At 34.3% G+C, this 26,106-nt stretch overlaps 2 protein-coding genes across 5 annotated transcripts in view; both read right to left on the reverse strand.

The window, feature by feature from the left end:
- The window catches only part of ATP7 (copper-transporting ATPase 1), a 56,927-nt gene that overhangs the window by 24,137 nt on the left and 6,684 nt on the right, over positions 1 to 26,106 (reverse strand). For 2 of the 4 annotated variants that reach the window (XM_089713334.1, XM_089713335.1), the window contains exons 2-3: positions 17,754 to 17,912; positions 711 to 828 (exon numbers count right to left, since the gene is read on the reverse strand). In XM_089713334.1, coding sequence (XP_089569460.1) covers positions 711 to 828; positions 17,754 to 17,803 — 168 coding nt within the window. In that variant the 5' untranslated portion in view covers positions 17,804 to 17,912. The remainder of the gene's footprint in view (positions 1 to 710; positions 829 to 17,753; positions 17,913 to 26,106) is intronic. The other 2 variants (XM_089713333.1, XM_089713336.1) reach the window with 1 other exon arrangement.
- LOC149475555 (uncharacterized) overlaps positions 6,775 to 26,106 on the reverse strand; it is a 41,841-nt gene continuing 22,509 nt past the window's right edge. Inside the window, exon 7 of the transcript XR_016318067.1 lies at positions 6,775 to 7,387. The gene's annotated coding sequence lies outside the window, so the exon portion shown is untranslated. The remainder of the gene's footprint in view (positions 7,388 to 26,106) is intronic.

Raw genomic sequence — 26,106 nt, forward strand, 5'->3', positions numbered from 1 at the left:
TAATTTAAACCATTAGTTCTTGAGATTAGGTCGTTCAAAAAAGCAATGAAAAATACTTTTCCGCTATATAATATTTTTGTAGGAAACCTGCGATGAATTACAGCTGAAAATAATCTTTAAAAAAATCCAAAAGTGCACGCCTCATAATTTTTTTTTAATAAATAAATATTAATTATTATTTTTGTTTATTTAATAACAATTAAACCACATCGAATCAGACCCTGAAAAATGAAAGGGTTCTATTCCTGAGCATACTCAAGCGTAAGAGAAAAAAAAAGACTCGATTAGTAAAGTATTTCGGTCGCTATCGTGTTAACAAGAAAAAGGATCCGCACATACAGACACACGGACGTCCAAGACAGAACTTTTTTAAACTGTTTTTTAACTAGTTTAAATAACAAAAATGACATCAAAAATATCATGAACGTTAAAAATAGTGTTTTTTCTTAATATGTGTGTGTATGTATTATCTTACAAGTGCAATGTATGATACATAAAGACATTTTAAGTTTGAAAAATCAGATGTTTTGCGCGAAGTGACAGTAGTACCCACCTCAACGCTTCGCTTATGAGGCGTGCAAAACGTGTGGGTTTGGCAAATAATTCTGATCATTGATAAACTTAAAAGCACTCAGTAGACCATCGGTCTTTCGAGTAGACCTCTGGTCTTTCCAGTAGACCGTCGGTCTTTTGAGTAGACCATCACTCACCTTGACGTACGTTACCCCCGGCAGCTCCGCGACGGAGCCCTCTATGCTCTTCACGCACGACTGGCATGTCATGCCATTTATCGGGACGCGTATCGATACAGGCTCCTGGGGTGGGTCCCTGGAAATAATGGAGAAGAACAATTAGCTTATTTTGTTTCTGTATGGTTTAAATAAACTAATACAAATAAAAAAGCGTGTATGCCGAGCACACGCGTGTCAAAATTGAAAGTTCTTTGGTAGGATTCGAATATAAAAATCAAAGTCGTCGCCTTACTCCATGACGTAACGTTATTGGCATGACAAAACATGTTCCACTTCAAAAAGGGGTGTTATACAATATTAAACTGAAAAAGGTGTAAATAAATTATTGACTCTGCAGAAATGGCACGACGAAATGTGGCAATTTTGCCACATTTTACTTCAGTTGTCTCTTTTTCGTTCACGATAGTTGAATCATGCCATCTCACTGTGACGTCTAATCGTGTGTGCCTTAGTTTTTCTTTTTGAAGATCGAATGTTATGTTGGTAATCTATCTACACCTTTTAACTTATAATATTACTAGAGGTCCGCCCCGGCTTCGCCCGTGGTACATATTTCACAATAAAAGGTAGCCTATGTCCTTTCTCGGGTATCAAAATATCTCCATACCTAATTTCATGCAAATTGGTTCAGTAGTTTAGGCGTGATTGAGTAACAGACAGACAGACAGAGTTACTTTCGCATTTATAATATTAGTATGGATTGGTGTTTTAAATTTAGCTGTCTATAGTTTACGTGCTTATAATAATTCTAAAACAGGAAAGTCACAACTACATAAAAAAACGAAACGTTGATAAAATTATACGAAAAATACAAAAAAAACAAGGAAAAATGTATTTAATTCTATAAATTTTACAACGTATTAACCTAATATTACTTGTACATTATCCATATCTCAGTATACATAAATATATCGACTAAAATGCCCATTCACAGTAAGTCACGTATGTTAAATAAAGCTGAGTGTTCACTAATCAGCTAATATTGAACTAACATTCGTATAAAATATTTTTTCTGTAATTTTTGGATTGTCAATACAAAAACACGACTGGTTGAACGGTGGACTATGGGCTCATGATGATGATGATGATGAATTAACTACTAATTATAATATAAAACTGTCCCTACTAATACTAACTAATATTATTAATGTATAAGTTACTCTGTGCGCCTGTCTTTCCGAGTGTCAGTCTCTTCTTCACGCCCCAACCACTGAACCTATTTTGATGAAATACATAGATTGTTTGAGGCCCGAGAAAAGAATAGGTTTTATACCGGAAATCTCACAAGAGGATGCGGGTTTTCCTTTAACTACGCGGGCGAAGCCGAGGGCGGATAGCTAGTATCAATTGCAACGAACAGATTTATGTAAACGAGGCTTTATTTAAACTCTGATAGTAATATTTACTTCACTTATCTTGTCGAATGAGGGAACAGATATAGTTCTTCAAATAAACATTCAATATTATTCATGCTATGTAAATCTTATAAATTATAACACGTTGTTATGATTTACAGTACGTTTCTGTTTATCTAAACTATATACGTATGTAACTAGCAAACCGGGCGAACTCCGTTTCGCCACCAGAGACACCTTTTCTTTGCTATAAACCTCACGGAGCCCGAGACCCTTCCAACGAATGCAAAACCATGTTAGTGAACTTAGCAGATCATTTTTAGCAGATCAAAAAAAAAATGTGAGTTCTTATCGCGTGCAGTTGAGTTCTACAGTTCCTGATACTTTTTAGAAATAGTTCTGGCGTTTTTACCTTAAAAAACGACATTTGAAAAAATAATCTGCCAACTTCCCGTAGCAGATCATTTTTAGCAGATCAAAAAAAAATGTGAGTTCCTATTGCGTGCAGTCGAGTTCTACAGTTCCTGATACTTTTTAGAAATACTCGCGTAAAATGAAACACTAGAAAATTTATTTGTCATATTTCATCACGCCGTAGCACCATGCCGTAGCATCACGCCGTAGCATCACGCCGTAGTATCATGCCGTAGCATCATGCCGTAGCATCACGCCGTAGCATCACAGCGTAGCATCATGCCGTAGCAACACGTCGTAGCATCACGCCGTAGCATCACGTCGTAGCATCACGTCGAAGCATCACGTCGTAGCATTACGTCTTAGCATCACGTCGTAGCATTACGTCTTAGCATCACGTTAAGCCGGGTCCAGGTCGGGTTTTTTCAAATGTCGTTTTTTAAGGTAAAAACGCCAGAACTATTTCTAAAAAGTATCAGGAACTGTAGAACTCAACTGCACGCGATAAGAACTCACATTTTTTTTTTGATCTGCTAAAAATGATCTGCTAAGTTCACTAACATTGCAAAACCGTGGAAATCGGTTCGTACGTTCTGAAGTTATAGTGGTTATAGCGACAGGAAGGAAAACCCGACTTATTTTTATATAGTAGATAACAAAAATAAAGACTAGTATAACTACAGCAAAAAAAAGTAGTGAAAGTCATCAATCCCAAATTATTTTTAACTAACAACTAACTGTCGCCAAATAAAAACCCCCATAGTTCCTATTCCCATGAAATGTTTGGGATAAAAACTATCCCATGTATTAATTCGTCAATGAGTTTTCTCGTTGTGCGAAGAAATAACAAACAATACAAACTTTCGCATTTATAATATGTAAAATAACGCAGAAGTTGTATGTCAGTTAAACCATAATAGATAATTAATAATACATCACAATTTTGTCTTGTAACCATAAGCTATGGTTACCAAGGTTTCATATACAGCGTGTTCAAAAGAAAATATTGCATTGAGAAAATTTTAAAGAATACAAAAATTCGATCATGAGGCTGGATTCGAATCCGCGTCTTTCACCTCACTTCTCGGCCACCAAAGATCCCGGAAGAGCAATCGAATTTATTCTACTCTTGTGGTTATATGTGTCTAAGGGACTCCCCATTTCCATTCTTTTAAAATTTATTATTTATATAGCATTTTAATGATATTAAAACTCAATAAAAAAAATCTAATATTTAATTATTACCACTCCTACATAAGAGAAAGTAAAGATAAAGTACAATAGGCGACCTCACCGGTTATCATCTATCTACTATCAGGTTAGGCAAGATTAACTTGAAGTGGAACAAGAGAATAATTTTATATCTTCTTATATATAAAATCTTCTTATATATAAAATTCTCGTGTCACAATGTTAGTCTGCATACTCCGCTGAAACGGGTGGACCGATTCTCATGAAATTTTCTGTGCATATCGGGTAAGTCTGAGAATCGTGTCACAATGTTAGTCTGCATACTCCGCCGAAACGGGTGGACCGATTCTCATGAAATTTTCTGTGCATATCGGGTAAGTCTGAGAATCGGCCAACATCTATTTTTCATATGTACCACGGGCGAAGCCGGGGCGGACCGCTAGTATTAATATATACAAGACATGGTCCATTTATATTATTTATTTTTCCAGTTTTAATGATTTAAGGCGGGAGAGACCGAAATAATAGTCAGTATAAATAAAAAGTTAATTGTAAATAACATTTGATATACGAAACTTCAAACGATTGATACAATAAAGTCTAACAGAACTTAGTTAATTGTTGATAATTGCACAAAGTTGGAAATAAATCTGTTCGTTTATAGTGGGAGATAATCGAGTCAAAAGGAATTGGTTACATCTATACTAATATTATAAAGCTGAAGAGTTTGTTTGTTTGTTTGAACGCGCTAATCTCAGGTTCGATTTGAAAAGTTCTTTCAGTGTTAGATAGCCCATTTATCGAAGAAGGCTAAAGGCTATGTATCATCACGTTAAGACGAACAGGAGCGGAACAATGCGAGTAAAACCGCGGGGAACAGCTAGTACAAACATACAAGTGAAGCTAATGAAAAAGTGTTATAAAAACAACACGCTCTATACAAGCCCCCACAACATACCATACAAGGTGACCTTAAACGTTAAAACTAGAGCAATAATTATTAAATTGTGTCAGCGACACAACTATGGCAATTGATTTATTTTTGAACACAGTGGGGCAGTGGTTACAGAATTCTCGTTTGGAGATGTGGGTTCGAACACCACAACAATTTATGGCATTAAAAATGGTTAGAATGTATTCTTACCGTTGTTAATTTAATAAGTTAAAACTTTAAGTGTGTGTAACTTGTGGCAATAAATATTTTTTCTTTCTTTCTTTCTTTCTTTAGCTTCTTTATAATTCACCCGCGTGGCTCCCCTCCTGTTGGTCATAGCGTGATTATATATAGCCTAAAGCCTTCCTCGATAAATGGGCTATCTAACACCGAAAGAATTTTTCAAATCGAACCAGTAGTTCCTGAGATTAGCGCGTTCAAACAAACAAACAAACTCATCAGCTTTATAATATTAGTATAGATTTAGCTACAATTATCTTAATTCTAATACCTTTCAGGTGTTCGCAACAGTATATTAGTGAAAAACAAATTGAACATCAGATAAACTTTGTACACTAATTAAGGATCGATGACAATAAGAACAATAATTTCATGAATTTATCTGGCATTTTATGGCATTCAAATGCTTTATAAATTAGAAGAAATTTTTAAAGAATAGAAATAATTCGATCAAGGAGAGGGATTCGAATTTAGCCGAAGACGCAAGTTCGAATGCCGCCTCGTGATCGATTTTTTTTAATTCCTTAAAAATTAAGTACTTATACCTCCTTATTTAAGTTAGAAGAAAGCATACCCATATAAGTAATACATTTACGAACAGAAAACAACATCCTGTATATGAACACTAAGGTACAAGGCGATTTACAAGGTGAGATGAATGTCCCACATAACTCAATAGTTACACAATACTCAATACCTACTCATTGTCCATTATTCGATTCCCGTGCACGCGATGGCTAGTTCAAAATAACTTTAAATAATAAATACTATGTAATTATAAAAAATAAATTAAAATGTTGTCATACCAACACTACTGAATGACACTAAAAATAGAATGAACTTAGGATTTTTTAAATCCATACTAATATTATAAATGCGAAAGTAACTCTGTCTGTCTGTCTGTTAATCAATCACGCCTAAACTACTGAATCTTTTTATCCCGGAAAAAAATGAAAAAAAAAATGACGCAATCCCGGAAAATCCCACGGGAACGGGAACTATGCGGGTTTTTCTTTGACTGCGCGGGCGAAGCCGCGGGCGGAAACCTAGTATGTAATATGTATGTATGTGTAGTATGTAACTCCTTCAAGCAAAAACACCTGATCGGATATTCGTATCTGCATCGAACTTGGCAAAGAGATTCATGAATTTAATTTAGGTTCACCAAGAGGTTATTACATTTAATAAATTAACGGTGCATTTACATCAAGTGAGCGAATGCTCATTCTAAACCCAGTATGTCAAATTCTTTTACTGTAAACAGGGGAAGAGCATTTCTTTCGTTCTTAGTGTTCTTAGTGCGCTCAAAAAGATTCTATGCAATGTTCTAATACTGAACAACACTGAATACGAGTTTCCGTCTACACTAAAAGATCAAGAAAGAATGCTCTAGCTCTAGGTGATGTACGTAAATGCACCGTAATATGTACCTTGATCTCTGTCAAACACTAGTTGCTATACAAACAAGAGCTCTCGATGTATTTTCAACTTACGAGTGACGTCACAATTCGAATTTTACGCGTTTTATTCCTTCTAGAACTATTTTGAATTTTACTTTCTCACGTAAAAAATAAAGTGCAACATTTAAACACAAAACGAAAGTTAGTACTTTATGGTATAAATTAAAGCAAACAAACTCACACGGAAATAATAATTAACCAACTAAATCGGCCATTCTCAATTTGCGGTCGTCACTTTTTCCCGCGCACCGAGTGCAAAATTTTTACGCGTTCAGCGCTTGAAGCGCTTGAACTTTTATCAAGCGGTTTAATTTGAAAATACTAATTGTTCTTCGTACATTATATTACATACGCATTACGCGTTCAATTTAAAAAATTACAATAAAAGTTAAAACTGATAATATTGTAAAATTAGTTATCAGTATTTTGTTTGATTCTTGAGTTACATTCATGAGAAAGTAAGCAATATTTTTTTCATTCATCATAAACAATTATAATACACATACGTATGTGACCTTACCCCTCCCTAATTTATTACCAAACTTGCATGTTCAAATCCATACAATAAAATAATTTAAATATAGGACAGTAATTAATATATTTTCCTCAAAGCGCTTCAAGCGCTACATTATTAAGGCGATTCACACGGCACCTGCGAGATGTAGTCACACAGACCTACTTGTTAATAATAATTAGTAATCACTTTGTTTTCCTCGATTGTGATGTATTATGGTTTTTATTAAATTAATATGCTACACGCAGGGTATTCCCTTTCCATCCGGAAGTATAACTACATAGTATAATATCACTACATAGTATAAATGAATCGCAAAATGTGTTGGTAAGCGCATAACTCGAGAACGGCTGAACCGATTTCGATAATTCTATTTTTATTATATTCCTTGAAGTACGAGGATGGTTCTTATGTAGAGAAAACGTAAACATGTATCACGGGCGAAGCCGGGGCGGACCGCTAGTAGTATATAAAACAAAGTCGCTTTCTCTGTCCCTATGTCCCTATGTATGCTTAAATCTTTAAAACTACACAACGGATTTTGATGCGGTTTTTTTTAATAGATAAGAGTGATTCAAGAGGAATGTTTTAGTATATAATTTATTATGTTTTAGACAAAGCGGGCGAAGCCGCAGGCGGAAAGTTAGCGCAAGCTGTTTCATAAATATGATTGTATTCGCCACGCAAAAACTACTGAACCGATTCGGGTGAGATTTTGCACTACTATTTTTTTAAATGCGGGTAATTACACTTATTGCGTTAAGTTACACTCACCACAACCAAGCACACAGTCCCAACTTACACCACCAACTGATTGACAGAAACAAAATGGCCGACCATTGTCATACGCTTAGAACCATTGTTTAACACCTTACTTAGAACACGATGTTTATTATAAATATAATTCTTGTTTGGTTATTATGTTTTGTAAGCGATTGTACTGTATTAAAAACTGTGTGACTAATGTAACGACCTGAGTTTACACGTGGTAAATATAGTATCCTTGAGATATGGGGGTAGATTGGTATACTAATATTCTAGATTTAAACAGTTTGTAGTTTGGTTGTTTATTACTCTATAGCGTAAAAACGGCTGATCAGATTTTGATGAAATTTGTCTGGATCGTCACCAAAAAAAAGTATCTCTGTTTCCTTGTTCACGCGAACGGCTCAACCGAGTGCGCGAATTCTTTTCGTGATGTGTTTGTTATATTGTTATCTTAATATTGAAGGTTCTTATGATAGAAATATTTAAGATAGATGCGTGGAAAACGTGAAAACAGTAGAGGTGAATGAATTTTACAGATAAAAATTCCATAGACATTCAATTTATAATTTTTTTCTCTCCTATGTTACTAAACCTAAAACTCCCGCTAAACAATCATATCGCATCATTTAGTTTGAAGCGAAACTATTGGTTATTTACAAACACATTCCTCTCACATTACTGGTGGAAAAGCACCCTAAAGGTACACTCGCGCCCTATTAAATTTAGCACCTTTATCCATATTTCATTCATCTATATTGTACAGGGTGTCCCACTATTGGTATACTAAGCGCGAAGGGGCTTGTAGTTTTGCATACACTGATCACGTTAAAAATATTTAAACAACAAAATTACATCAAAAAATTTTTGCTAAATTTTCCCCGAAAAGCCATGTTTTCTTCTCTAACTTCGCGCAGCTGGCAAATTATACCGCTTCGCTAATGTGAGCATTTTGTCTATGAAAACAATCTTAAACGATAGCTCACGTGCTGGTGGCAAATCTAGGCGGGTTTCTTGTTATGGGTGTACACATAGAGTTTAAAGAATTCATCTATTTGAAAAAAAACTTCGTCCTGAATTTTATAAGTATTTTTTACGTACTCAGCGTATGCAAAAGTATAACCTCCTTTGAGCTTACTATACCAACAGTGGGACACCCTGTATATCCATTCTGTATTATAATAATTATTAATTACACATACATATCCGTGTACCATATAAGTGTGTACATCATTACAACTTACAAGGATATAAATGACCTTCTAAATGTAAACTTTTCCTCGACAGGTAAATACAATTGTTTTGAACTCTATCAAGGTCTTAGGTCCTAGTATCTACCTACTAGTCTAATATAATTTCTAGCTGAAAACAGATAAGCAGTAGAAACTACTTTTACTTAAAGGTTGCACAAAATTCTGACTGGTTTACCGAGTTTTATAACATACTAGCTGTGCCCCGCGGTTTTACCCGCGTTGCTCCGCTCCTGTTGGTCTTAGCGTGATGATATACCTAGAGCGGTATACCCTATAGCCATTCTCGATGAATGGGCTATCTAATACCGAAATAATTTTTCATATCGGACCAGTAATTCCCGATATTAGCGCGTTCAAACAAACAAACTCTTCAGCTTTATAATATTAGTATAGATGTATAGATATGTAGTATAGATTTGTGCCCATTTACTACGAAACTCAATTTTCACGTGTATATACTACGCATAAACCTGACTTTCCTCGTACTAAAGCGATAATTAGCTTTATCGCATTTTAACGAGAAATAAAACGCATTTGTTTGCAAATATACCGGATTAATTTTATTGCTTAAGTAAGTACTGGAATGTTACCATTTCCGTTTTGTTTTTCATGGTAACTAGAAACTACTTGATGATCTATACTAATATTATAAAGAGGAAAGGTTTGTATGTATGTATGTATGTATGGTTTTCACGCATAAACTACTGGACCGATTTTGATGAAATTTGGCACAGATAATCTTTAGACCCTGAGAAAGCACATAGGCTACCTTTTATTGCGAAATATGTACCACGGGCGAAGCCGGGGCGGACCGCTAGTAAGGAATAAAGGGGCATTTAATTAAATGATAATCACTACATAGTATAAAACAAAGTCGCTTTCTCTGTCCCTATGTCCCTTTGTATGCTTAAATCTTTTTTGATATAAAACCTTTAATTGTAACTGGCTTGAGTAAAATACTATAAATGCGAAAGTGTATACGTGTGTTTGTTTGCCTTTCTTTTACGTCGAAATGGAGCGATTTAATGATATGATTTTTGTGTCTGGAGATAGTAGTATATGGATAACATTAGTTAGGTACTTTTAACCGGGATGAAATATCTCATTTTTATAATAATTTCCTTTACATACGCGGACGAAGTCACGTGCCGTAAGCTAGTAACTAATATGAGCGCTCTATGCCCCCACGGACGAAACCACGGGATAAAACTATCGTAGTCCTTTTTAAGTTTTAACCCTTCGGAGTTTGAAGAAACAAGTCGCTTATATTTCACTTTATTTCTTCAACTATTATATACCTATTTTCTTTAAAAAATTCATCCAATTCCGTATAGTAGAGCTGTGAAAGCGTTACAAACAAACAGATAGAATTTCGCATTATAATAATACGAGTAGTATGAAAAGTTTATCATCACAAACAGACAACAATGTAATTAATTTGCATAGATATTGTTTTAAAACATATCCTTCATGATCGTGCATATTTTATTTATTATTTAAATTAAATAGTTATATTTTCCTGCTAACAGCTACAAATGTGTTTAATTATAAACACACATTATTTACAACTAAAACGAAATTATTGTGTTATCAGCTCCTATACCATTGTCTTAAAACAGTATTACTTCCAGAGTAGAAAAAAGGTCGGCACTATATATCTTTCCCTTTTTTAAAGTTTATAGTATTTTATTATTATCTGTGGTTTTACTTTCTATGGTAAAATATTTGCCTTATTCAGAACTAGATGGCGCTGTATCACATGTCAGAAAAAAAACTTAATTATTTTATGCAATAAATAAAATGAACTCAAACATGTATTTATTCAATTAGACTTCTTCTAGAAGCACTTTAGAATCGTAATAACATAGTTTCACCATTTACCACCGATTCGGAAAGCAGTTTCCTTAGAGAAGACGATATAGTATCTTAACTACTTATCGTTTAAAAACAACAACGAAAATGTTACACGTTTACATAATATTTAGTCCCTTTGTTGTTTTTAGTTGTGAAGGCAAATAAATGAACTTTTTATCTTAGATAATACACGGGTACCGCCATAAGGAAGATACTCGGTCCTTTGGAAGGCTTACGTGGGGACACAGGTCCAACACGCAGAGGCCCTTTAGAGAATTCTAATGTGTCGTGGGACACCAGCCGCAGCCTGCCCATGACTGCACTATAGAGATACAGCCCTGGGGCCTGGGCAGTCCGCGACCAAAGTAGGACTATTGCAAAAACAATGGATAGGAATAAAACTGGGCTATGGATAGGGGTGTTAAATGGACTGGTAGACTGGGTCTATGGGGACTAACGACGTCTGCCTTTTCAAGATTAAAAATTGAAAATAATGGCAGACGGTGACTCGCTAGTTCGGTAGATGGGCGCCCAAAAAGGATACCGAAAATGGCAACAGAACTTTTTATTATTATTATACATATAATCAAGAATCGAACCAGCTACCACTTGATAACGAAGACACCGACACATAATTATTTAATTAAACAACTTTTATATATATAGCACAGATAATTAATTAAAATGCCACAGATAATGTAAAAGTGATAAGCGGGTAACACATGCTATTACATGGAGATAACAATATTTGATATACCTAAACATATTTTAACACGATTAACGTACGGATTAAAAACATGATTAAATCATTATAATATAATTTATCCAGAACACACTTGCTAGTAAAATATTCAAATACAGTGATAAAATGATAAGAATTTCTATATTATATACGTCCTACTAATATTATAAATGCGAAAGTTTGTGAGGATGAATGTTAGTTACTCTTTCACGCAAATACTACTGTGCCGATTACAATGAAATTTGGTACGTACGTAGCTGAAGACCCAGAATAAGATAATATAGGCTTCTATTTATTCTAGATATCCCACAGTAAAGGGATTAGGTATATGCGGGTTTTATTTGAAAACGCGGCGAAGCCGCGGTCGGGATCTAGTATTAAATATTTATTTTTTGTAACAAATTAGTTCCGAAACTGCTGAACCGATTTTGAAAATTATTTCACCAACACAGTTTGGAAAACAAAATATAACTAAATTTTGTTTGCCAAAACTAAATAAAATACCAAAAAATAATTTTCATATATGTACTTATAGCCTTAATTATATCTAATATTAATTTACTTTCTGAACATATAGATTTATTGAGGTTTATCCAGTGTTTCTAAGTGAAAGATAATCTACCTTATATAATCCTGTTAACTTAATAAAAAATTATCGATAAAGTGAATCTGTCATGATGTATGACTTTTTAATTAATATCTAGATAATAATTCAATTTAGCATCAGCAGTGACAATCCTAAAATGTATGTGTATGTGCCTTATACATATAAACATTGTTATTTATAACAAATGTTTATTACAGAGATAGTGAAAAAAGTCGGAATTAAAAAAATATACTTAGTATAAAACAAAGTCGCTTTCTCTGTCCCTATGTCCCTAAGTATGCTTAAATCTTTAAAACTACGCAACGGATTTGGTTTTTTTAATAGAACGAGTGATTCAAGAGAAAGGTTTTAGTATATAATTTATTAGGTTTTAGACAAAGCGGGCGATGCCGCGGGCGATAAGCTAGTAATATTATAAAGCTGAAGAGTTTGTTTGTTTCAACGCGCTCATCTCAGTGTATTGGTGCGATTTGAAAAATTCTCTCGGTGTTAGATAGCCCATTCATCGAGGTAGGCTATAGGCTATACATAATATTATATCATCACGCTAAGACCAACAGGAGCGGAACAAAACCGCGGGACACAGCTCGATGGTATAGTCACTACTCACTACATTACCTACATAATTTATCCTTTTGGCTAGTCCCTATCGATTTTGGTCACCATTTTACAATTAACAATCTATTACATAATATTCATACATTACGAATAAATCGCTCTTTATAAGAATTAGTTCAATTAATAAAATATTTGAGTTTGAGTTTGAGTTTGGATTTGTGGGGGCTTGTTATGTGCGGGTGTAATAAAAGATGTAATAACTACGCAAAGGTTATATTTCGTTAACTACATATATTTATTCGGTATGTAATTAATATTCGACCTAATGCGACCAACCCGCGTCCCGACAAGCCCTTAACTGTCTAATGTCTATGCATAACGCACAAACTGTTTATATACGAGTTACCGTGTGAACCTATGGTGGGAACTTTCTTTGTAGGTACTACACTTGAAATATTTCTGTAACTCGTAAATTGGCTTGTCGTCGCTACATCATTCCCCCCTTAAAATAAAAAGGGTATACAAGTAAAAAAATCTTACAATAAAATTAAACAATAAACAAAGGGGTATATCTAAAGTGTCGCTATATAAGATTACAAAATGTTTACAATATAAAGTATAAAAAATGTTCACAATATAAATCAATCAATACGTATCGTATACAAGTGGTTAACAGTTAACACCTAATTTCGTTAAGCTATTTATGTTATTACAAAAACTTGGTTGGTTCTTCTAAGTGGCGTGCGATAATTGTTACACGTCATCTAACACTTAGTAACATTAACATTTCAAATCTCAATACGTTCTTTACACTTGTATCGTTTAATATTACAAAGGCTATTACTATACACTCAAAAGCCATAAATCAAAAGTACTTAAATTTCTAAGTAGTAAACATTTCAATCAAAACTCAACACAAACATAAATTTGAAATACCATACTTAAAACGTTAAACAATGAACTCGTTTCAAAATTACTTAAGTTCTATTATTTATTAAATACGATGTGTTGATTACTAAGTATTTATTATACACTTGAAGACTTAAGAATACTTATAATCATCGTAATTCTAATAAATATAAAATAGTGGAAAAAATTACAAATACAATACTATTACCTAAATCGTACTGGTAATCGTATTCCTCTTCCACTACGCGTGGTATGTGTATTAGGCAATTCGCTACTTGGAATTTGTAACGGAACCTCAGTATCTGCCCCAGATGTCGTATCACTATCATCATTCAAATAATATGCAGGTTTTAGACGGTCTACAGATATTCTAACTTTCCTGCCAGTCATTTGAATGTAAAATACCTTTTCCTCTCGACTCAACACACGATAAGGACCGTCGTATGTTGGTTGTAAAGGCTTACGTACTGCGTCGTTTCTTACAAAAACATAATCGCACTTTTGCAAATCGGGGTGAATAAATATGTTCCGTCTTTCATTCTGCCTAATAGCTACTGACTGATATTTTCTAATAGAGTCTCGTAATTTACTTACATACTCAAGACTGCTATCTATTTCTAAACTCGATTTTTTATCGTAATAATCACCTGGTAATCGTAAAGTTGTTCCGTACGTTATTTCTGCTGCGCTTATGCCGGTATCACTTCTTACTGCTGTTCTAAGTCCTAGCAACACAGTTGGTAATTCTGTAACCCAAGATGATGATATATTGCATAAGCGAGCCGTTAATGCCGCTTTAAGCGACCTATGCCAACGCTCTACCGCCCCGTTACTCTGTGGGTGGTAAGGTGTCGTACGCAACTTATTAATACCTAATAACTTCATTAGTGTAGCAAATAATTGACTTTCGAATTGGCGTCCTTGATCGCTTGTTAGCTTTTTCGGACAACCAAAACGAGAGATCCATCCTTCATATATTACACGCGAAATCGTTTCAGCAGTTATATCTTTCGTAGGAAAACATTCTGACCATCGCGTCCCCCTGTCACTATGGTTAGGCAATACGTCCTAAAACCTTCAGGTGAAGTGGGTAAAGGTCCAATTAAATCAACATGAATATGTTCAAACCTATCGCACTGCAGAAACGATCCTAAACCTGACATTGTATGTCGATTAACCTTCGATCGTTGACATTCAATGCATGTTTTAACTTTTAACCCATTGGCCAACGTGACGATTCATATTTGGCCAATAAAAACGATTTTAAATCAATTTGCGTGTAGTCCTTATTCCGGGATGACATAAATTATGCACACTATCAAAGGCAATACGTCGAAATTTATCAGTCAAATAGGGTCTAATTTTATCATTATCTAAATTACAATAAATAAATGTACCACTTTCAGGTAACATAATTTTCTTTAACCTTTTATTAGCGTCTTTCGAATTAGATAATTGCAACATATAAGAATCCTATTGTTGATCCTTAGCAAGTTCCGCGTAATCTATTACAGTGGGACAACTTATTGTTGCGACTCGTGATAACGAATCCGCAACGACATTATCTTTCCCACTTACGTGCCTCAAATCCGTTGTGAACTCACTAATGAATATCAAGTGTCGTGTACGTCTGGGTAACTCTTTCTCGCTATTTACTTTAGAAAATGCATAAATTAACGGTTTGTGATCCGTATACACCGCTAACTGTCGTCCTTCGACCATATTCCGAAAATGACGAATAGCCAAGTAAATTGCTAATAACTCCCTATATACGTACTATACTTGCGTTCAATCTTAGATAGATTCTTAGAAAAATAACCTACATGAGTATCCGATGCGTCCGTCATAAGTGCGAGCGATGCATCGGCCCTAGGGTGCTAAAAAAATCTGCACCTTATAAACAAAAACATAGTTTGAAATACCTCGGCGATAAAAAATAATGACCATTTATACGGTCGCCGTAAACTAAGATCTAAAGTCATTAATTTAGTACCAAATGTCTTAATTACACTAAACTACACTTTATAATCACTACACAGTACACTCACTCGCGGATTGGTTATTTTTCGACACTGGTAAAATTAAAATATTGCGCCGGTGTCCACTAAAAACTTAATATTACTCTTCCTGTCTTTTATACACAGGCGTTTATTTACGGTGGTACAAACATCCGCCTCTGTCTGTACCGTATCTAGTTTTTTAATTGGCTCTCCTGCTGCTTCTGCCACGCACAAGGTTGAATGCGCTTGCTGGCGTTATGCTTATAGCGGTAACGGAAAAAACATAGCCAATTGGGATTTTTCTGTTTTGATATCCCTGCACGATCGCGACTTCGGGATGCGGAGCGATGCGTGCGATTTCCGTACCTTCGATTCGTCCGCCAGCTTCTGAATCGCCACCACTGCTTCAAACTGCGCGAACCAAAGTCGTGGTGATTCTTTCCAGAAGTGATTCTTTCCAGTAAGTACTGTCTGTTTGTCCTTCAGTGTTCAAGCACCTTTCTAAGTTTATGTAACGTTACCGAGGAAGTGGACACAATCGCTATTGCTTAAATCCAACTTAAGTCGTTAGAACTTACATTTTAATATTTATTTTTATACATTAAAAGTATCTATACATCTAGAGGAAACCGAAGCATAACTACTAGAATAGCATTTTATTATCCGTGGCATAGCACAAAAACTACTAGCTGAGAAGCAAATTAAAAATTGAAATCAAAAATGAAAAAGTAGCAAGAAATCTGACAAAAAAGATACAATCGATTTGAGATCCACCTTTAATTTTAATGACATTAAAATTGTATTTTTCTTGCAATTGATTGTACGGCGTACGCACGTTTAAAATCCGTTTAAGTCTTTAATTTCTACATTAAATTAATTCTATCGTACCCACACCCCTTGTCTACAACCACTGCGCCATACCTCCATTAGAATGCGGTATGTAGGTTCAATATTAAACATTCCTGTGCGATTCCTCCACCCACGAACGATCTTATTGACCGAGATATTTCTCATTCTATCCTCATTTCTGAATATTTCCATCCTTATACAGATATAAAATAACTCTAATATATGCTGTACAAGCATTAAATTAAAAACATGTGAGTGTCTGTCTATTAATTACTGAAAAAAATCGAAAGTTGGTGAACTACTTTCTATGAAAATTTTCAACCGCTATTTTCAAGATGGCGGCCATGGGACAAGGGTGGCGACCCCACAAACTTGGTTTTAGCTTCACACTGACCCCCCCTACACATCAAAAAAATAAAATTGCGTCCTCTAAAAAACGCAAGGTCAGGCCTAAAAAATGTAACATTTCAATGGACTAATACGTCGAATCACGCGTGGTAAGGATAAGAAAAAGATGGCGCGTAACGAAAAAATGTTACACTAAATTTTTTTCCAACCCCTATAAAGAAATCACTTCAAAAAATTATCTTACAAAATCGTAAAACATTATAACAAATAGGAAGAGGCTTGTCTTCCTGTTCACTTTAATTATTCATTATTCTGTAAGCGGTTAAACATAATTATAACCACGCCTAATTGCACAATACATAATATGTGTGTCTATGCATGAAGTTAGTTAAATCATGTATTTTACTTGTTTTACTATTAATTGTTAACCGACTTCAAAAAAGTATAGTTTTATCTAACTATTTTTGGGCCTTGATTTCTGTTATTTTTTAATTATATAAATATTTACATGTACAAAACAAAACAATTCATATAAAAAATACAGGAGGTACCTACATTTTGATATCCAGCGCTAATTGCGGCCTTATTACTTTGCGGTGATCTCTACCAGGCAACATGGGTAAAAAGACGAAATATCTTGAAGCTTAGCAAAAAAAAATGTATGCGTGTACTAGAGTAGGTACACACGTAAGAAGTGAAACTTCTTTATGACCTTAAAAATGTCACGAGTATGGCGTAACGCAAAAATGTCACGCGTACGGCGTAACGCAAAAATGTCACGCATACGGCGTAACGCACAGACAGCGTAACGCAAAAATGTTACACTAAATTTTTGTCCAACCCCGATAAAGAAGTTTCACTTCAAAAACCTTATTTACTTACTATAGTACAAACTTCAAAAGAGAAGAGTAAGACTTCAACAAAATTCATCAGAACGATTTGAGCCTTTTCCCATTACAGAAATATGTCATTTCTACTTAAAAACTTAAAAATTAAACAAAATCTTACCCGATATCCTCATCTTCCAACAAGGAATATTTAAATCCACGGGACAACATTTTGCACTTTGACACTAAGTATCACTTAAGATGTCACTTATTCCATCTTTACACTTACACTTATTTTGACACTTTTTCACTTAACTTTATATATTCATTTAATAACGCTCTGTATTGCATTGGAAAAAAGTAAACATTAATAAATTTAAAAACTTAATAATATACTTAAATATTATGAAAGTTACAGTTTGTCTGTTTGTAGGTGCTACTCTTCGGAAGTACTGATCCGATTATGAAATTTTTTACTAACAGAATTTTTTATCACGTGACATCGCCCGTTGTAGGCTGTAGCAAATCAATAAAATTATTCTTTTAAAATGATTTTTAATCTGTATATTATCAGAAACACTATAACTATAAAACAATATCTGCGCAAAAGAACAAAGAGTTATTTTATTATAATAATTACAATAAAGATTATTTACAAGTGCCCTTAAACTATTACTTAAAATATCATATCTTGTAAATCCATGCATGGAATGGGAAATTACAACAGAACCGCTGAACGCATTTCGATAAATTTCGATCAATAGATAGATGAAAGGTTGTGGTAGGTCATGGCTTATTATTATAGCAAAAATAAAACTTGAGGCGTTGGAATATAAAAATTCATTTTCTAGTACCTAAAACTATTAACTAATTCTTAAAAATACAATAGGCAGTGAGCGAAACTGCGGGACAGAATTATCATTATAGGTACATTACATATTATAAATACGAAAATGTGTTTGTTAGTTTGTCTTTCTTTCACGTCAAAAGAGAGCGATTTTAATGATTTATTGCGTCTAGAAGTTAGGAGGCCAGAGATTCACATAGGCTACTTCAACCGTGAAAAATATCTAAAGAAAATTTTCTTTGCTCACACGAAGCCGCGGGTAACAGCTAGTTACATATAGGTACATATAGTTCATACAAAAATGTTTTTAAATAAACATACTAACAACAAATCGGACCATTGTTGCACACAATGATGTTTATAATTTTCAATACAGTGGTTCAAATAGCGCATTGGTAATCTATTTGTATTATATTTAAACACTAGCTGTGTTAAAAATACTGTAAAAAAACCGGACGAAGTCGTGCCAGCCCACTAGTAAATAAATAAAATAAAACACAAAATTGAACCTTAATCTATACACCATAATAGTTAAATTCGAATTAAATTAAAAGCGTATGAAATGAACCGATATAAAAAATTTCACTTTTCACAGTGAAAGTTGTTACGTCATTGTATTGACTATTGAGTTTGAGTGATATACTTTAGTACTGTTTATAATTAGAGCATTTTTAGTTCATTTCAAGGTAGTAATTCATATTCAAACTAACTATCCGCACGCGGCTTCACCCGCGTTGTCTTAAACCTAATGATAATATGCTAAAACCTTCCTCGAGAATCACTCTATCCATCAAAATCCGTTGCGTAGTTTTAAAGATTATATGTGACTAGCGACCCGCCCCGGCTTCGCACGGGTGCAATGCTGATACTAAATACACTGCAGAAAAACTGTGAACGTTGTATATAAAAACATAGCGGCCCGCTTCGGCTTCGCACGGGTATAAAATAGATATAGCCGGGTGGCCGGCCGGTACCGCCGCAAACGCTACGTCCCGCAATTTTTAAATCTGTAATATCTTCGAAAATATTCACTTAAATCATACGGTGTAAAGGGCCATATAGATCTATATTAAATGAACAATGTATTCAAGGTATTTAATTGGTTAAGGATTAATGCTGTATTGGTTAAAATCGCATCGAAAATTAGCCATTATTTGTCGTAAAAAGTAAATGACAAAAAAAAGTTATTGTGGGTTAGCCATAAGAGATAGACATATACCATCGCGGACTTTTCTGTAGACCTTTTCAATGTGTATAATACTTAGTACATTATTTTGATAAAACTCGTAGGGTTCAGCCTGCGTTTTCAAAAAAATTTAATTTTTTACGACATCACATTAGAAACGTCAAAAATAACAGTACTTCTCCACTATTTAATGGATGTTATTATACATATAAACCTTCCTCTTGAATCACTCTATCTATTAAAAAAAACCGCATCAAAATCCGTTGCGTAGTTTCAAAAATTTAAGCGTACAAAGGGACATAGGGACATAGGGACATAGGGACAGGGAAAGCGACTTTGTTTTATACTATGTAGTGATTTAGAAGCATACATAGGGACATAGTGATATAGGGACAGAGAAAGCGACTTTGTTTTATACTATTTAGTGTTATTTATTTAAACTAGCCCTCCGCCCGCGGCTTCACCCGCGTTGTTCAATATCTACTTAGCAAATGAGCTATAGAAAATAGAAAATAAAGCACAGTTTGCTTTTTCCCGCAGGTTCGTCCGCGGGTGAAACCGCACCGCGCAACTAGTTATTTGTTTATTATTTTAATATTTTTACATCGATGAGTCAACATTTCAAACGGGATAAACACAGACCAAAGGATGTGGATTTACCATATTTTTAAACGGTCAATTATACTTTATTATCATCATTCTGTTTTTATGTTTATTTAAAATTTGATCAATTTTACGATGTTATCGTTGTTTATGAAATCCGATTTCTTTGGTTATAACTTTTAATTTGAAGAATCAAGTTTTGGTGAGCAATTACTTAGAAATGAAAAAATACATAAATACTATAGGTATATTAAGAAGAGCTGGAACGTCAACACATTTACACATTGCACATGTAAGAGCGGGGGCACACGATGCGTTGTGGCGCCGCACCGCAAAGATTTCACCGTGTCAGTGGGCACACGAGCAGTGCGGCGCCGTAACGTTTTTATGTCGCAGCGGTGTCGTAGCAGCGTTGCACAGCGTGTCCTTCCTTGTGATGCAAAACAACTGAGCGGTGCCGCTCCGACGTCACACCGCATTCACCCCTCCCCGCCTCGTCTTGGTGGTTACAAGTCCGGTGCGGCGCCGGAGCGCATCGTGTGACATGCCACAGATATTTCTACGTAAGACGACGCAGCGAAACCGCTCCGGCGCCGCACCGCCGCCGCAACGCATCGTGTGCCTCCGCCCTTAGGCCGGGAGATACTGACACAAAATTTCGGGTCATTTGTAACAGGATGGCGGTCTAGAGGGGCCTTAGTACGCAATGACAAAAAGAAAAATGATCGTTAGAACGCTGGTACCGGCGGACTAGTCGCGTGGGCGTTAGTCACACTCGTCGGATAAATAGCGAAAGTCCAACGATTTGTAACACAAAAATTTTAGAATTTACCGATAGCCCTTAAAAAAGATGTAGGCGGTAGTGTCATGCCATACTTTGACGATGTGACTTACAGTCCGCCTTACCGACGTGAATGCGTTGATTTAAAAAAAATAATTCAACCATCTGTACCGGGCTAACTTTTGCACAGGTAACCATCGTCGTGCAGCCATTTACTCAAATCGCCATGCCATACTTTTCGGACGATTCCAAATGGTCGCCATACCGCGGAAAATCTGCAAATTTTTGAATTTTTTTTTCTCGCCAAACGATTTGTACCACCCTACATTTTTTTTTTCAACAACTCCTGAATGATTATAAATAGAAGTGTGATAATGCCATACCTGTGGGAGGTGACGAATGTGCATAAGATTTTTTTCTCATTGTAAGATTTTATTCGTAGTTTGAACGATTTGTAGCAGTATGGCACTAATTTTTCCCTGTATTAAAAGTATGGCAAATATAATACCTAATGGTCACGTTGCATCATATACTTTCCAAAAATGCCATACTGGTACAAATCGCCAATTCTTTTCATTTTTTTTTACGTCTTGGCTTAAGTCTTACAATCATCCGCCCCATGTTTGTATTCTGCGATATTTTTTTCTAGGTAGAATTGTATACAAACAAACAGAATATAATGATCCCATATTGTAAAAAATTATTTTACGTATTGTACAGTCGTATTTTTGAAACGTGACGAATAAATTAATTTTTCAAGTATGGCAGCACTTTTTCCCCCTACTAGAAAGTAAAGTATGGCAAATATAATAATGGTCACATTTTATCAAATACTCTCCAAAAATCCAAATGCAATACTGGTACAAATTGTTTGGCGAAAAAAAAATTTTTTTTTGCAGATTTTCGGCGGTATGGTGGCCATTTGGAATCGTCCGAAAAGTATGGCATGGCAATTTTCGTAAATGTCTGCACGATGATGATTACCTGTGCAAATTTAGCTTGGTACAAATGGTTGAATTGTTTTTTTTAAAATCAACGCATCGCGTCGGTATGGGGGGCTGTAAGTTACACCGTAAAAGTATGGCATGACACTACCGCCTACATCTTTTTTATGGGCTATCGGTAAATTCTAAAATTTTTGTGTTACAAATCGTTTGACTTTCGCTATTTATCCGACGAGTTCGACTAACGCCCACGCGACTAGTCCGCCGGTACCAGCGTTCTGACCATCATTTTTCTTTTAGTCATTGCGTAATAAGACCTCTGTAGAACCGCCATTCTGTTACAAATGACCCGAAATTTTGTGTCAGTATCTCCCGGCCTATGTATGTGTCACATTTTGCAATTGTTTATAAATACAGGGTGATGTAATTGGTGTAGTACGAATATCTAAAAATCTATGAAGAATTTTGTGATACAGTAAATGGAAGAATTATAGACTATTTTACAGTATTTAATAAAATCATTTAATTTTTTGTTCATTTTCATTAGAAATGTCAATTTTTCTCACCGAGGTGGAAATTTGGATGATAAGGATCTTGTTAGAAAAATATAAATTTTGACTAAAATCGGCATTTTCTTTTTTCAAAAATCAAATTACTAATTAATAATCAGAGTTATCACATTATTAAAAAAATAAGCCAAACTACTTATACACCATTTTTACCTACTTGATGCAATCCTCAAAGATCATGGACATAGTGTATTGCGCCTTCCACCATACCATCCAGAACTCAACCCAATAGAGTTACTATGGGGCATAATTAAAGGGAAAGTAGCATCACAAAATGTGAACTATAACTTGAAAACTGTGGAAGCATTATTTAGAAAGGAAGCAAATGCTATTAGTCTGGATATGTTTAGTGACGTTTGGAGAAAGACCGAGAGAGACCGCGAGAACATGAGGAAAAATATATTCAATTAGAACCAAAAGTAGATAATTACACTGACTCATTTATTCTCCTCCTTTTCTAATGGGTTTCATCCTACTACTATTTTTTTTAGGTTTTTATCATTTTGGAAGGGATTGGCCCTGGTGTATGTTGGGAGTGAGCGCACGTGTTATTTGTATTGTTTTTATGACCTGAAATTTAATTATTATTTGATAATTGAATAATTATTAATACTTTTATCTAATTGATTATTATTAGAATAAATATTTAACTTCATCAATTGATTTACTTTTAAATTATAATTTTATAGGTAAATTATGAGAGCTTTCATAATTATATTTGCATATATTTATCTACAACGCACCCATTTTACAATTCAAGTCTAAAATGAAACTAGAGTCGCATTTATTTTTGAACATACTGTAAGTGAAATTGCATAAGTGTGAGTACTGTGAACATGCCAGCTTTCCTTAATTGACCGATAACTATTTTAAAGTGCTATCATAATTGTGTGCAATAGTTTCGTATTATTATATATTAGAACTAAAACACGCAGGGCTACTTATATCTATGTCTACGTAAAATTTTAATAAATACACAATCATTACATAGTATAAAACAAAGTCGCTTTCTCTGTCCCTATGTCCCTATATCTTTAAAACTACGCAACGGATTTTGATGCGGTTATTTTTTAATAGAACGATTGATTCAAGAGGAAGGTTTTAGTATATAATTTATTAGGTTTTAGACAAAGCGGGCGAAGCCGCGGGCGGTAAGGTAGTTTCTATATAAATATTAAATACCTATTATTATGCTAGATAACATCCAAATCAAACCATCTACAATTATTTACAACATAAACATGGGTGTAACAACATATTATATTATAATATTATAACAACGTAATATGTCGCAGTCATCTGATTGAATCTGCTGTTTGATTTAATGACTAGCGCGTTCATTGAATGACTAGGCCGCACAAGCGTCACTCAACTAGTTAGCGGGTTGTATTTGTAACATAGCACTTTGAACAGAGCGGATATAACGCTCGGCATATTGTTGAAAGAAGCGCTAGTCATTCAATCAAACAGCAGATTCAACCAGATGACTGCGACATATACATACAGATATATGTATACTTCTACCTCTACCACCGTATCATTCGTACAGTAAACATATCGACAAACAAGATATGTTATCTTTCATACTGATAAGGACGTCGATAGTATCTATTGCTACACTGTACATGAACTATCTGATTTATAAGTAGTACAACCGTATATGTACTTAATTTTATAGCCTATTAAATCGAAAGGGGTTGATTTTTAAAGAGAAAGAAGCTTTGAAGTTTGCTTGGAAGTCTTCAAGTTTTATTACATCTTTCTTATATATAAAAATGAATCGCAAAATGTGTTGGTAAGCGCATAACTCGAGAACGGCTGAACCGATTTCGATAATTCTTTTTTTATTATATTCCTTGAAGTACGAGGATGGTTCTTATGTAGAGAAAACGTAAATATTATGTACCACGGGCGAAGCCGGGGCGGACCGCTAGTTTCAAATGAAAATGTATAGCTTAAAAAGCAGAACAGCTGACAGGCTTGAAAAATAAATATAATTTTGTGAAAAATGTATTAGTTCGGAGAGCATAAATACATACGGACAGTTCTCTGGAATCATCTTTATTATTTTAAATGTTAATTTTGTTACATTGATATAATTAAAAAGAACAATAAGAGTTTCTTGACGGCATTTCTAAGTGGTTAATTATAATTTTTTTTGTACTTTGACAGTAGCGCTTCTTAACAATTTTTTACTTTTATATGCACTTAATAAAAATCTGAGTAGCATACTGCATAACAAATAAACCCTTCAATTATATTCATTTACGAAGTTCGATTTAAAAAATAGTAACGTTATAAAAATAAGATTTCACGTCATATTTTTGCCTTGATACTCCTTAGATAAACACTACTTGTAGATAAAGATTATTACGCCACAAACTAAACCGAAGATATGGAACTTTCTACCGTCATTAAGTACTAGCGGTCCCGCCCCGGCTTCGCCCGTGGTACATGTATACGTTTGAACCATCCTCGACTTCAATCCAATTTGAAGGGGTAGATTTAATGACCGGTGAAAATGCAATAATTTCAAAGCTATCCAAAAGTCAGAAACATAATTAAAATTTAAAATGGATAAATCTGATATTTTTTTTATAATATTCATGAGCACAATCTATTTATAAATATTAAATTGCATTAAAGAGAAAGTATTTTTACATAATACTTAAAAAGACGTAAGTATTACATAAAAAATATTAATAATAAAAAAAAAAAAGCGAAATTTGTTCCACGACTAATCGACTTTAGCGTTTCGACCCGTATTTTAGATAAAATAAATCATGTACAGATTATAAATAACACAATTACAAAACAGATAATAAATAATTATTATTTATATATCGATTAGTATATAATATAGATATCTGGATTACACTGATCTTTGTGCTGATAAAAATGACAAACGTGGATTAAAAAACAATCCAATCATTTCATGTTTATAAACGGATTTAAATTGCGTTTTATTTCAATATATTGTTTTATTTTTTCCAAAATAGAAGTCCTAATACTAATATTGTAAATGCGAAAGTTTGTGAGGATGTGTGTGTGTGTGTGTGTGTTTGTTACTCTTTCACGCAAATACTACAGAACCGATTACAATGAAATTTAGCAAACATATAAGAGGGTAACTTGGATTAAGTCATAGGGTATGTTTTATCCCGAAAATCCCATGGGAACGGGAACTATACGGGTTTTCCTTTGAAAACGCGGGCGAAGCCGCGGGCGGAAATCTAGTATTTAAAATTTAAATATTCTTCACATCGAAGTTTTTATGTACTTACAGAAATTTGGTTTTACTTTGTGTGATTAGTTGAACAAACAACCTTTCTTGATAATTGACTTGTACCTACACAAACCAGTTTCAATACAATTACCTACATAATTTTTAATTACAATTTTTTAATCGCTATATCATTTATGTCATGCCACACAGTTAACACACATATTTAACCCAAATCGGTTCAGTAGTTTCGTAGTAATTGTGCAACAAACATTCATACACGAATTTACTTAATAAAACTTCATACTTCACACCTCGCAGTAATTTTGAAAGAATGGTTGACAATAATAATCGCTTCACAAAAGAAAAAAAAAACATCGA

This window comes from Colias philodice, chromosome 30, assembly GCF_061535455.1.
Source record: "Colias philodice isolate Cphi_HAF_F1 chromosome 30, ilColPhil1 Martin Lab GWU primary, whole genome shotgun sequence".
Lineage (NCBI taxonomy): Eukaryota > Metazoa > Arthropoda > Insecta > Lepidoptera > Pieridae > Colias > Colias philodice.